This window comes from Malaclemys terrapin, chromosome 9, assembly GCF_027887155.1.
Source record: "Malaclemys terrapin pileata isolate rMalTer1 chromosome 9, rMalTer1.hap1, whole genome shotgun sequence".
NCBI classification, from domain to species: Eukaryota; Metazoa; Chordata; order Testudines; family Emydidae; genus Malaclemys; species Malaclemys terrapin.
Window position 1 is genome coordinate 29,139,727 of NC_071513.1, and position 15,014 is coordinate 29,154,740.

At 39.2% G+C, this 15,014-nt stretch overlaps 1 protein-coding gene across 2 annotated transcripts in view; it reads left to right on the forward strand.

Annotated features, from left to right (window-relative positions):
* The window catches only part of APOOL (apolipoprotein O like), a 47,544-nt gene that overhangs the window by 9,107 nt on the left and 23,423 nt on the right, over nucleotides 1–15,014 (forward strand). For both annotated transcript variants that reach the window (XM_054039127.1, XM_054039128.1), the window contains 2 exons: nucleotides 13,042–13,146; nucleotides 14,791–14,910. In XM_054039127.1, coding sequence (XP_053895102.1) covers nucleotides 13,042–13,146; nucleotides 14,791–14,910 — 225 coding nt within the window. The remainder of the gene's footprint in view (nucleotides 1–13,041; nucleotides 13,147–14,790; nucleotides 14,911–15,014) is intronic.

Genomic DNA, 15,014 nt, shown 5'->3' on the forward strand with positions numbered 1-15,014 from the left:
TGACAAGGGATATTTTTCAATATAAAAATTGTTTAAAATGCATTTCTTGAAAGTTCTTGTGATTAGTGTTTTGAAATAGAATAAAACTCTGGCGTAAAATCAGACAGACACTTCACTGATTTTCTGAAATCCTTCTCCTGATTAACAACAAAACTCCAGTTTGATTTTTATGGCCTTGAGCTTGTGTACAGAAGGTTCCCTCTGTACTACTTTTTAGCAAGTCTGCAAGAGCTGAAGAGACTTCATGATCATGCTTTCTTTCTGTCTTTAATAACTTATTATAGAAGAAGATGTAAAATCCTAAAGAAACCAGAAAAAATTTGACTTTACCCATGTAATAGGAAAGTTCTAGGGCTCATTTGCATATCTTACTCCATTTCATCTTAATTGTTTTACTTTGTTTAAATTAACTATGCTTTGAAATTACCAATAAATTTTATTTTACTATGTTTGACCTAATTATCAAGCTTCAAGAGGAGGACAAACTAACCGGTGGATATGGTGAAGTCTCTTAAATGTAGCACAAGCGTGATGACGTTTTTTGCTTTTGTCATTTTGAGTCAATTATTCATAATAATTATTAAATTATTGGACAGTAAAGTGGTGATTAGTTGCATTTTGTGAGTCATTGTACAGTTGTCTTTAATAGGCATCCAAAGTAAAGCAATTAGTGCATTCAAGAATTGGACTATTTTCACCATTCACTATATAAATCTTTCCTTTTTATTTTACCACAGTAAACGCAATGGTATACATGCTGAATTAAACAAAGCTAGCTTTATTTAATGAACAGTATCCTCCCTACACCCTTCTCACTTACGTTAATATTTAACTGTGGTTCCCCTTTTCCTATATTGCAACCTAGTATCGCTGGTGCTGGAATAGAATGTCACAACTAAGACACATTCTGAGAATGTTCCACTGGTAATGATAAATACACCTCTACCTCGATATAACGCTGTCCTCGGGAGCCAAAAAATCTTACCGCGTTCTAGGTGAAACTGCGTTCTGTTGAACTTGCTTTGATCTGCCGGAGTGCACAGCCCCGCCCCCCGGAGCACTGCTTTACTACGTTAGATCCGAATTCATGTTTGTATCGGGTCGCGTTATATCGAGGTAGCGGTGTATAATAATAATGTAAAGAAAGTTTGTTTTAACATAGCATATCTTCAAATGGCTGAATAGAAATATGTATGCACTTTTTTTAGAGGTACACATCCTTTCATAAATTATCTTCTGTATCTCAGACCAGGGCATTTTATTCCAGGACCTGTTATAACAAAAACAGTTATTCATGTGTTAATTGTTTCCTGTTTAGATAGTCTCCCTAAATCTTTACTCTCAAAACTTCACAAGGTTTCAGGAAGTGAGACCATATTATTTTCTCCACCACCACCACCCTGTCATTGGAACACAACTGAAAAAGGCTTACTGGTTTTTTTTGTTTGTTTGTTTGTTTTTTAATTTCCTTGAGCTTTTACCATCCTTTAGCTCTCTAACCTTAAATCCTTCTTGCTCTCTCTGCTCACTATACATTTTTAACCTTTGCATTCTTCTTACATTTGTGCCTGCCTCATCTGCCTAGCAGCTCTCTTTACCTGTCTTCCCATACAGTGAGTCAATTCATGTCTTTATCTGTTGGCTTATTACTTCGCTTTTTGTTCTGGATATATTGATTCTTTCTAAAGTGGCTTGTGTAGCATACTATACAAAAATAGATTGTGCTGTATTGTAAGCATTGTGTTCTGTATTTGAATAAACAGTTGTCCAAGTTAATTAAAATTGTTGGCTTTGTGCTCACAGTCAATGTGAATTCTTAAACTGTTTTTCCAATAGCAGTTAAAAAAAATACTGTGGAGCAAATCCATGCTATTGAAAATAATTATGTGTTGAATTATGCCATTTGAAATTCAAGACAACAAACAAGGAGTATGTACTATTAATTTATTTTAGGGAATTGAAATCAGACATTTTGCCACTACTCACAGCATCCAAGCATGTATCAAATGTCTTAGTTGCCCACTTCATGTAAGTGGTCACCTACAGCATGTGTGAATCTCTTATGCTTAATGATCTGTTCCACCTTGTATTTATCTCAGACCCTTTGGTTACTTTCTTCGCACCTAAAGTGTAACTCAAAAGTTTGTTCCTTCCACCAACAGAAGTTGGTTCACTAAAAGATATTACCTCACCTACATTGTCTTTCAAATGTAGATGTCAGGAACACTGCATATTATGTTGTCATATTTTTCTTCATATTTATAAAGAATCAAAAATGTTTTTGGTGAAAGGCAGGACAAAGAGCAAACCCTCTTACAGAGTTGGGGAAAGTGACTGGTAGGAGAAAAGAAAATGGAGAAGTAAAAAGATCCAACACAAACAAAAGTATAGTAAATATTATAGCAGACAGTTTACAGTTAGGTGACAATGAAAGGATGCAATAATGAAAAAGAAAGGGAAAGAAAAGATACTTTAGATTTAGAGTTAAAATTGGTTAAATAATGTGTGCTGTTATAGTACCATCATGATCTAAACATTTCAGTTTTAGAATCGGAGTTCTTTTTGTTCCTTAGATATCTTTTCATAGATTCTAGGACTGGAAGGGACCTCGAGAGGTCATCGAGTCCAGTCCCCTGCCCGCATGGCAGGACCAAATACTGTCTAGACCATCCCTGATAGACATTTATCTAACCTACTCTTTAGCTATCTTATATTATAAACACCCTGAGACACAGACAGTGTCATTTTATGTTTGTGCAGTACCCAACCCAATAAAGCCCCAGTCCTGATTGTATCCTTTACGTGCTACTGCAGTACAAATACTAAATAATAATACTCTTGATTATTAGAATATTCAGCTGTATTTGGACTTAAGAGGAGTGCAGTGTATATTTTTCAGAACAAATTGTCTTGCAGTTCTGCTCATATAATCATATCTATAAACAGTATCTATAAACAGTTTCATGATCTGGAGGAATGAGCATGAAATTGGAAGTCACACAATCCTAAATTCAAATCCTTGCTCTGTCATTGATTTGCTAATAAAAGGCAGCTTCTTCAAACCAGCAGTATTGTAGCTCACTGCATAGTAGTGTGAGAAGAAGAAATTTTGGCCAATGAGAGAGATCTCCTGTTCTTACAAATAATGTTATGGAAACAGAATAGAAAGGACCTCCGGCACTTGAAACATCCATACAGTAAATTGCATAGAACATAATTTACCTGAGAAGTCTAAAGGAGAAATCTGCCTTGTTTTGATTTGATCATGATGTTCTGGGATCTCTAAATATTTCAAACCTGAGTGTTATGGCTTTCACTGATGTCATTGAAAAAGATATTACTAGTTTTTCCTCTATCCATGATTTCTAGAGAGATGCTCAAGTCAGAAATACGTTTACTTGCAAATTATTGTAAAATCAGATTATGGGCTAACTAATAAAAGAGCAGTGGAGTATGAAAACTTCTATTAAGGCACTAATGACTGCCTCTCTTGTAGTATTTTGATGACTAATTGCAGTTTGTCACTGGCTTGTGTTATAATCAAACACATGCTAAATTTTAGTTAATGTTAAATTCAGATCTACCTTACGATTAATCTAGTAGCCATAACATTGCTTTTATGTAGATCAAAATAATAGTCGTGAAAATATATATATATTTACAACAACTGAGAGCCTTGGGAGTATGGAAGGAACATTTTTCTGATGGTTTTCAGGAGTGACAGCAAAACTTTTGGGCCTTTGGGTTGCTCTGCTGGGTGAATTCTCTTAAGCAGAAAACCAGTGATAGGTAGACTGTGGAAGAGGTACTAGAAGGTTACAGGCTCCACTGTTTTTCAAACTACTTTTCCATTAGTATAATGTTGATGGTGCCTTGGGATAAGGTCATGCATTATACCTTCAATTCTGGAAGAAAATTGATATGATTATTAAAAGTGGGGGCGGGGGAAAGAAAATAAATTAATTTAAAAAAAAATCAGGAACAAAAAGATGGAGTATTTAATTCACTTCCATGCCAGATTTCTGTTAGGTGTAGGAGGATGGGCATCAAGGAGTTGGTTACAGCTTTCCAATCCTGTGCTGCATTGCCCTTGTCTAATTTATACCACTAGCATAAGGTCTTTAAGGGTATGCCTACACAGGGATAAAAGCCCCACAGTATGGCTGTGGCTGACCCGGGTCAGCTGCAGGTATTTTTATCTTCATGTAGACATACTCTAGTGACCTTAAGCCAGTGGAGGATAGGTGTAGTTCTGCTAGGCTAAGCCCCATTTGTCCCTCTACTCCAGAAGTTGGGGAAAGGGTTGGCACAGGAGGTGGCTATGCTAGCAGAGAGTCTCGGGGGAATTTTCTGGCCAGAATATGCCACTTCATCCCAACCAAGCAGTGTAGAGCAGCCATAGCAGACCTGTGAAACTCCTATAGTAGAGTTTTAAAATAGTCAGAGAATGTCTATCGGGGTCAGCAACGTTCGGCAGGCGGCTCGCCAAGGTAAGCACCCTGGCGGGCCGGGCCAGTTTTATTTACCTGCTGACGTGGCAGGTTTGGCCGATCGCGGCCCCCACTGGCCGCGGTTCGCCGTCCCAGGCCAATGGGGGCAGCAAGAAGCCGCGGCCAGCACGTCGCTCGCCCGTGCCGCTTCTCGCCGCCCCCATTGGCCCGGGACGGCGAACCGCGGCCAGTGGGGGCCGCGATCGGCCAAACCTGCCACGTCAGCAGGTAAATAAAACTGGCCCGGCCCGCCAGGGTGCTTACTCTGGCGAGCCGCATGCCGAACGTTGCGGACCCCTGTAGAGTCTATATTGTAGAAGAATGTACATGAATAAGATTGAACAGTGATTAATTATTCTTCATTAGACTGATTGGATCGTAAAATATAATGAGAGGGAAGATCTGTTTGTTCATCAGTCTGTTCTCTTGGAAAACACATCACAGTTTCTTTTAAGATCAGATGTATTATCATTTTAAAGTTATGTTCTAAAAGTGATCATATAAAATGACACTTCTTAATACAACAAACTTATTTGTGACTGTGTCTATGCCAGCATTTTTCTTCATGTTTCCCCACCATTACACTACTATAAAGTGGACAATAGCATTTTAACCAACATCCTAACCCTGCTCAGGTTAATCACATGGTGGTTAAATTGCTGGCAGCCTCCCTATACTAGTGCTACCATCTTTGGAAATGTACTAGTGGAAATGCAACTGTGTGAAACTTTAAGAAAAGGGCTTGTACCGTATAGATGAGACTTTCTGTGTTCAGAGTCATAACTGAAGCCCTGTGCAGATACAAAATTTGTATCTGCGTCTGGTTCTCAATCCGCAAAAATGGTCCGCACATATCTGCAGATTTGCAGGGCTTTAGTCATAACTGCTGACTTTACTGATTACTGCTCCTTATTTTCATTAATCCTGCACAGTCAACACAATTTATGGGGATTTTGTTTTGGTTCATATTTATCCGACTCGTTCCAAATGAAACATCTCTGAGTGAACAAGAAAGAATGCATCTTGATCATTGGTTTCCTGGTTGAATTAGCAAAACTGGCAGTTTAAAAAAAAAAATTATTTTACATATAAAATGAAAAGATCTGATCTGGAATAGTTATAAGATAATAAAATTGAAACCCACTGATTCATTTTTACAAATGTAACCAAAACTCCAGGTCAGAATCTCCAAATGAATGCTACATTTACTGTTTGTTTATTTCTTGCTGTACTCTGTGTCCTTTGTATTGTGAAGATTTCTATTTTAGGGTACTATTATTTAAATATTATTTATGAAGTTGGTAGTGACGCTTTTTCATAGTTAAGTTTGCATAACAATTTCTATTACAAGCCCCCATTCTCATTTGCTTATAATGTTGCTCAAATTTTCCATGCTTGGTCTCTGCCTCAGGTGGAATTTTTATTCTTAATTTTTTGAAGTTTCAGCAAAAATTCAGTTGTTTGCATATACTCAACAGAGCTTTGTAGAGGCTTTCACCTAATACCTCTTAATATTCCAATTGGACTGAGCTCCCCAGGCCCGCAGAGCTTGAGCTCCAGACAGGACACAGCAACAGATACCATCCCTTTGGCTTATGGCACAAAGTGCCAGGCTAGGAGCCAGGAGGAAACCATCTCTTCTAATTTCGGTTGTTCTGCTTGCTCGTGTTAATAATTTTGTGCACTTCATAGCCCTTATTATTGAGTAAGGTTTCATACCGCTAACTTAAGTATACTGTCCCTACATTTTACAGATGGAGTAAAATGCATTTTTGTAGGTCAAGTGATAGTCCTTTGTTTTTAGAGCTAGAGGCTCAAGATTTCAACCCCAGCTTTGTTTACTTCATCACACCACAATAACGTTAACCAAAATAAATACTATTCTTTCTTCAATAATCTCAGTATACACACACGACACAAACTTTTGAAAAAGAACAATAGCAATTATGTATGCACACAGTAGTGTCACATTGATCAGCATTAAATGCAAGTTAACATATAATTACGCTAAATTGATTTTATATACTTTCCCCATTAAACTACATAAACAATGTTATTAGAAGAAACACAATTTGTAAACATTTTCAATAGATTTTGTTAATGAAAATATTAACTGATATTTTCCATTTAACAGAATCACTTAGAAGGAAATATTTAGAGGTAAAGTTGTTGTTATGATGAATGTTTTTCTGTATACGTAAAAATAATGGGTTCTCCTTGGAGTGATGATCTCCATGTATATTCCACTGTGGGGTATACATGCTTCTGAGACTGGAGAATTCTTGCAAGTAGTGTCCATTGCTCTGTACCTGCTCCCTTGCTCTCCTCGTGTTCTGTGCTGAGGGAAAAGGGGCTCTGTGGACCAGTGTTTCTCCAGTTCCTTCTTACCAGTACATGGCCTGAGTCTCCAGTGTCTGGAGCTAGCTATTTCAAAGATTTATATGTAGTTAGCATTGTTACTAGTTTTACAAGTTTAAGTAGCAGTTAGTTAGAACCCCAATTCCAGGGAATTCTCTGATCCCCGGCATGGGACTTAGATTATGCCTGGGCTTCATGAACCACATCTGCTGCTCCTTCTCAGTCAGCAATGACCACCAGGGCTGCCTGTATTTCCTCAGAAATGCTCATACCTACGTTAAATTTAGTGTCTGCGTCGCCTTCCCCAGCTGAACATGGCAGGCATAAGAAGTTCAACTTCAGAAGCACCTATGGAATACCATGAGGCCTCACTCAGATCCAGGTTGCAGACATTTCCATCCCCTCTCCCCCTCTTCCCCCCCGTACATTGGCCTGAGCCCTAGAGGAGTACTCCTCTCAGCTTGATGTTTGACTCAGGAATGTAATGACTAGAGTGAAGGAGCCTTCGTCTGGGCTTTTTCATAAGAGTAAGGGGCACTCATAAGCAGAAGAGCAGATCCTCTGCTAAGAAAAGAGATCCCTCCCTGATCCTGTCCAGGTAAAGCGAGACTTCATGCCTAGAACACAAGGATTTAGGTCCTCATAAACCTCATGATTGATTAGAAGATGCATAGGAGCAAAGCTCTTTCAGTACCATTCCTTGCATTGTCATTGATGCTGACCATAGTACCGACTAAAACAAAGCCTCGTAGTTGAGGGACCGGGAAATGGTTGGTACAAGCAAAGACCATGTAGTCAGACACTTCTGTACTGGAGGTACCATCACAGCCCTATAAGGATTACTAAGAGTCCCTTTACACTGACTCCGATGGTGCAAATCGATGTGATACAGCTTTCAGAGGTTCCAGTATCTTGCAGAACTCCAGAGGGTATCTTCATCCTTCCAGACCTGCAATCTCCCTTGTTGTTGGGGCCAATCCTAGCATGGAGATTCTGTCAGGAGAGGACATGGACTTAGGGAGAAGCCCATCTCTCATCCCATCCCTGGTACCAGTGTTGATTCCATCTCCACCTGATTCCGAGATATGCTGTGGTGGACACCTAGCACAATTTTCCACAATGACTGTGGACAGTGGATGTTGGCTATCATCCATTCCAGCTATATTATCGAGTTTCCTTCCCCACCACCTCCAAAAACCCCTTTCTTGTCCCTCTTCAGGGACCACTCTCATAGGATTCTCCCTTCTGAAGAAGGATCTCCTTTTCTCCATTCCCTGCAATGGAGTGAATACATCTACAGCATCAAGGAAAAAAGGATTTTATTCCAAACATTTTCTAGTCCCCAAAATGACAGGATGGTAGAGATCCATCCTTGATATGCAGTGATTTAGTTGGTGTTGGTCCTGCTTTGAGCAGGGGATTGGACTAGATGACCTCCTGAGGTCTCTTCCAACCCTAATAGTCTATGATTCAATGTTGTTATTCGCAAGCTAAAATTCCACATGGTTATATTGGCATCAGTAATACCATCCCTAGAAAAAGACACATGCATCACAACTCCATGTGAAAGATGTATACTTTCATGTTGATATTGCCACAGAAGTTTACTCAGATTAGTGGTGGGTCCTGACCACTGACCATACAGTGTACTCCGTACTAGCAACTGTACCCAGGGTCTTCACAAAAGTGTTTTCCATAGTAACAGCACAATGGGGTGGTTCCACCATCTTGCCATATCTTGATGACTGGCTTCTCACAAGCAGGACATGTCCAGTCACTGCTCCATCTCCTAGCATCCCTGTGAATCTCTGTGAACGTGTAAGAGTCTACCCTGACTAGGTTTTATAGGGGTGACCATAGACTCAATCAGAACAAGGGGGTAGCTCCTTGTGTATAGATTCCAAGCCATGGGAAACTTGATAGATCAGGTTATATACAACCTTCGGACATGGGTCTGGATCTGATGCTGGGTCACATGGTGTCATGTACTTATATAACGCCATTTCCCACATTCCATCTCTGCTGCCTGCAGGCTTGGCTTCGAACAATACAGATGAGTAAACCCAGCATGAACACTATAGTGACACTTCCCATCAAGATAAAGGCTTCTCTGACTTGGTGAAAAGCTCCTGCACAAGTTCCTTTCCTGTGCTCCATGCATGATAGGACAGTAATCATGGACTCTTCCTTGTTCAGTTGGGGCACTCATATGGACAGTACAAGGTGATTGGATGCCCTGGGAAACCAGAATGCATATAAATATCCTGGAATTCAGAGCAGCCCAAGAAAGATGCAGGGCAGTCTTACCATTAATCCATCTCACCACATTCTCATAATGTCAGACAATATGATAACCATATCTGATGTAAACAACCAAGGAGGAGCAAGATCCATTTCTCTGTGTATAGAAGTGGTCAATTTATGGAACTGGTGTATCAAGAATCACATCACCCTATCAGCAGTGTGCCTCCCAGGAACCTAGAATTTGATGGTGGACAGCCTCATCAGACAGTTTGTCACTGACTATGAGTGGAAGTTACACAGCTTAGTGGTGAAGAACCACTTCACTCAGTGGAGAACATCTACCTGGGACCTGTTTGCCAGGAAGTGCCATACATACTGTTCCAGGGGAGCTCAGGATCAGTACTCCAGAAGCGATATTCTCCTACTCCCTTGGACAGACTGCTTGAACTATGTCTTTTCTGTTATCCCTCTTCTTCCTCGATTACTGCAGAATATTCGACAGGACAGAGCACAAGTCATTCTCATTGTGCCCAAATGGCCCAAGTCTTCTGTGTATGTCAGCCCAACTCAAACTCTTGAATGGGTGTGGGACCTAGAACATTCTTGTTCCAAAACAGTGTAAGCAGTCCTTACTAAGACCAGAAAGGACTGCACCCCAAAAATGTTATCTAAGAAAGTGGAAGCGTTTGTCTGGGCCCAGGAGCTCAGTATATCTCCTAAGACAATGAGTATTCCTGATATTTTGGATTATCTCCTTACCCTCAAGATGACAGGTCTTGTTCCTAGCTCTCTATAGATTCACCTGGCAGTAATCCGTGCACATCACCCTCCAACATTTAGCAACTCCATGTTCTTATGAGGATTAATTCGAACTTTCTCACTTGTAATAAGACCAACTCCTCAATGGGACCTTAATTTAGTACTTTTAACTCTTACTCAGCCATGTTTCAAATCCCTGGCTACCTGTTTGATGACTCACCTGTCAAGACAAGTAGGTGAACCAGAGATCCTGATGGCAGACCTTCCTTACACAATATTTCATAAAGACAAAGTCTCGCTATGATTACGTGTGCAATTCATTCCTAAAGAAGTTTTGGAACTTCACATACCTGGACTAACCACTTACCTGTGTTCTTCCTGAAGCCCCTTGCCTTACAGAAAAGACTTCATTCTCTGGATGTGAGAGAAACTTTGGCACAGAGAATGAAACCAATCAGAATGTCACCTAGGCTATTTGTTGCCCTAGCAGAATGAGCCCAAAGGCAAACTACTTCCTCACAGAAGCTCTCCAAGTGGATCTCTGTCTGTATTCTACTTTATCAGCTGGCACACTTTCCTCCCTCAAATGGGACACATGCTCACTCTACAAGAGCACAGGCAGCCTCTGTGGCATCACTTCAAGAAATATCTCTGCTTGACATTTGTAAGGCAGCAACATGGAATTCCATCCTCCCATTCATGAGACATTATGCTTTGGTCCATGCCTCCTCATCTCATCTTTTGATGACATGATTTTGAGATGGTGATTTTACAAGCAGCCATATCACTACCATACTTGCCCCTCCTTCTCTTTGAGTGCCTCTTGTCAATCTCCCACAGCGGTATACACATAGGGACTAGCACTTGAAGAAGAAAGGGAAGTTATCCTTCATAACTGGGTTTCTCAGGATGTGTAAACCCTATTTGTATTCCACTACCTGCCCTCCTTCCCCTCTACTTCATATCATCTCTGATTTTGCAATAAGTGGAGGTACTGGAGAGGTGTCTGACCATACCGCACCTTATACCCTCAGCACAGAGCACAAGGTGAGCAAGAATGTAGACACAAACCAGCAGACACTACTTTGAAGCGTTCTCTGGTCTCAGGCACATGGAGTGCGTGCATACCCACCTTAGAATTCAGATAGGGACCACAATTCTTGAAGAACTCCATTTACAAAGGGTATCTTCCCTTTTTTGTTGTGGGTTATCAAATATCTGATGTTCTAAACTATTCATTTCCATATACTTTGCTTTTAGTTCTTCAATTTTGTGAATGAGGTGATAACCTTTTTTTTTTTTTTTACTGTTTTAAAACAATTATAGAAATAAACTGAAAGTAAATTAAATGTTTTTTTCTGTTCTGATATGCTTTATCAAAATTGTCCATAAGTTATAAAGAAATTGCAATCCAAAGCCTTTTCCTGTTCCTTATACTATGGTCAATGTAGTGTTGCTTGTATTAGGTAGGTTTCTGCTTGCAGAGCTGTACCCATATTTGAGTGTGTGTTTGTATAGTGCATGCATCTGAAGAAGTGGGCTGTAGCCCACGAAAGCTTATGCTCTAATAAATTTGTTAGTCTCTAAGGTGCCACAAGTACTCCTGTTCTTTTTGCGGATACAGACTAACACGGCTGCTACTCTGAAACCTGTTTGTATAGTGACATCTGTATTTTTTTTTTCAAACTGATTTTTCAAAGAAATTACATAGGCTGACTGAACCAGACACATCAGCAGAGTCATGTGATTATGAATATCAAATGAAACAAATGCTAAAGTAAAAATAGAAAAGGATAGTTAATTAATTAAGCCAGTGGTACTGAGCATGAACCATATTCAAGATGCTCTATAGACATTCCTTTTTTCTTGCTGTAAAACAGTAAACCGACTATACTATTACCTCCAAAAGGGTCAGTTGAAAAGATGTTGTATTTGAACAGAATTATCTAATATCTTCAACAACATTTGCAAAAAAGAACAAATTTTATCTGTTTGCTTATGCCACCTTCCATATTTTACTTAAGCATTAAACAAAACCAGGCTGATAGGCTACTGGGAGTGGAGATTACAGCAACCCACTTTGAGCTACATAAGTCAGTGTATATAAAACATTAAGCCACCCAACACAAATGTGAGACAGGCAAGTATTAACCTTTTACTGTTAGAGATTTAAAGCCAAAATTTTCAAAAGTGGCCAGTGTCTTTTGGATATCTATCTTGGATATACTGCGCCTGATTTTTCTGAAGTGTTAACCACTTGCAAGTTCCCATTGGCTTACATTGTGGGTTTTCAACACCTCTGAAAATCAGGCCTAAACTATATGTTTTGGCCCAAGTGATGTGCCCATGGTCACACAGCCAGTATATGGCAGAATCTGAAATAGAACTCAAAGATAAAACATACCTTCTCCATAAAACTCTTCTTAGTATTTACTTGTGTATGTATTAGAACACTGAGATTTACTAGTAAAATCCAATATTTGAGAAGCAGAATTTATTAATATACATGCTATGAGCTATCTTTAAATAGCCATCGTGGTGAGGGAAATACATACTCGTTTTAGCACCACCTCTTTCTTCTTTGTTTAAACAGCGCATAGCAAAATGGGACTGAACCATGAGTGGGTCTCCTAGACGCTATTGCAATACATATTCTTTCTGATGTATTATTTATTTTGTTTGACAAAACCGTTCTATCAATATTACTTTAAATAAAATGATTGTAGTCAGAAGTACCCAAACATAGCATTATGGTACTGACAGTAATAATATCTGTGGGAAACAATATTAATTGCTCCTTTCTGAAACTGAACTAGCAGATGTAATAGTGCAATCTTAGACTGCATCTCAGAGGTAATTCTAATAAATAAAAAATTACTAAAGAACTACTAGTAGGGCCATACCAATACAGTGGACTGCACTTTTCAGGCTCTGGAACTCTTTCGAAGTGAATGCTCTTGTACTTTTGTTGTATCAAAAAGGTTTCTGATGTTTTTGTGTGATAGTAGTGGATTTTAAAAGGTACTTTCTTAACCTGATTTTTAATTTAAAATCATTTGACATGCTTGGTCTGTTAGATCAGTCACGTCAGTGTTACTGGAATGACCTCTGGATTTTAGTGAAGAGGAGAAAAGAGAGTTTCCTAATTAACAAATAAAGATTCCTTTTTTTATCTCTCTCCGTCTCCCAGATGGCAACGCTCGCAGCTATCCCTGCTGGTCTGGCATTTGTATCTATTAATATATATGCTGCGACAGAAGAAGAATCAAAAGCCCAGTCAGTGAAGCCAAATCAGGTAAGATTCTTGCTATTGTCCCATGCATTTTTTTTTTTTTTTTAACAATAAGTGAATGTATACAAACACCAATGAATCTTTTCTGTAAACTTTATGCTACAGAAAACAGAATAATATTTAGAAGATGTTTTGGAATGCTATAGCACTGCTTTATATGCTATTACAAATGATCAAAATATAGACAGAATTACAGAAAAAATAGTTTTAAAAGTTTAATATAATAATAGATTTTACAGATGTAGGCCAAGCAGGCGGGAATACAGTTGTCACAGATCCTAGCAAGTGACCCCTCCTGGCTAGGATTGCTGCGAGGGGACTCCAAGCCTCTGTGTCCTTGGGTCCCCAAGTTGCATTAAGCCCCTGGAGTCTGAGCAGAGTCCAGCCACTGCCCCAATCTTGGGAAATTTAGTCGCACTGTCAGGGCACAAACCTTTTATGTGGCATCCCTTTCAGAGAACTGGAAAGCATTGTCCATCTGCCTGGCCCCTTGGACCAATAACGGCTCTTCCAAATTCCCTTGTACTTAAACACATCCTCTTCCAAAACTCCACCCAAAATGTGTGAAGCTTCTGGTTTATGGTTAATTCTCAGGGGGATGCAGCAGTTGTGAAGCAGTTAATTTGCACGCACGCTTTTGTTCTTATAAAACAAGAGAACAGCTCATACAGAACAATAAACATCTTAAACAGCAGTGTCCTTCACTTTCTAGCAGGTCGTTGGGGATCATAGATGTTCAGAAAAGCAGGCAGGCAGGGTGTATCCTGCTTCATAGAAGCTCTCTCCCTCTTGTGAACTCCCTTACTCAGCTTCTGTGACCTTGCTGTTTCCTGTCTCCCTGCTTCCTCTTCTCATTTGGCTCGCTATTTAACCTCCCCTACCCCACTACCTTTGTTTTGTCCTTTGGATAACTTTCCACTGCTCCTATTGTCCCTCCCTCCCCCCCTTTCACAGGAGTCCACTAAACTTGATTTCCAAGGGTAAGCTGTGCTTCTCTATAACCTTTTGATGTTGTTGAAATACTGTCATTAACCTCAAGTATATTCCATTGTTCCTATCTCGTGTGTACAAGCTACAGGACCTGTCAGCATTGGTGGAACTACATATATATAGGCTCCCATTTTTTCATAATACAACTTCACAATATCAACCAGAAGTCATAAGTTGCACAGCTGTAGCCTCAATTCATCACAACAGTATTTACTGAGACTTACATGTTACTATTGCTCTAAAGTTCAATTTTAAGTAATATCACACATTTAGATATTTGTATTCATATTAAAAAGACTGGTTTTCCAATTCTTGCCCTCATTTTATTTTCTAAAGTAGCAGGGGTGGGTGTGTGTGTGTGTGTGTGTGTGTGTGAGAGAGAGAGAGAGACTATATCATTCTCAGTAATAATGCTACTAATTAACACTTATATAATCCTTCTCATCTCCAAGAACTTTATATGAATTAATTAATCCTCACCACAGTTTTGTAAAGTAGGTTTATAGATACAACATGATATGAAGGCTTTGTTGTCTTATGGGAAGAAAGAACATTTGCTATTTTCTTTAAAGTTGTTTCTAAAATTTGGTATTTACATGTAATGACTTTTATATGTTTCTGAAACAAGCTCGCTAGAATAGATTCTTTTCCTTTCAGCTTCCCATTTATTGTGTGCCGCCTCTGAAATCAAGATATGTTGAAGAAGACCCTGGTCATTTGCAGGTGGGGTTTTCTACATTAAGAAAGACAACTAGTCATTATGTTGAGTGGTGCAAGGTAAGAAATATAGTTTGATTAATGCTTAAAGACAAAATGTTCAGGAATTCCTGATTTAACACTTGAGTACAACATTAAAGAGCAGCATATTCCATCCAATTTGC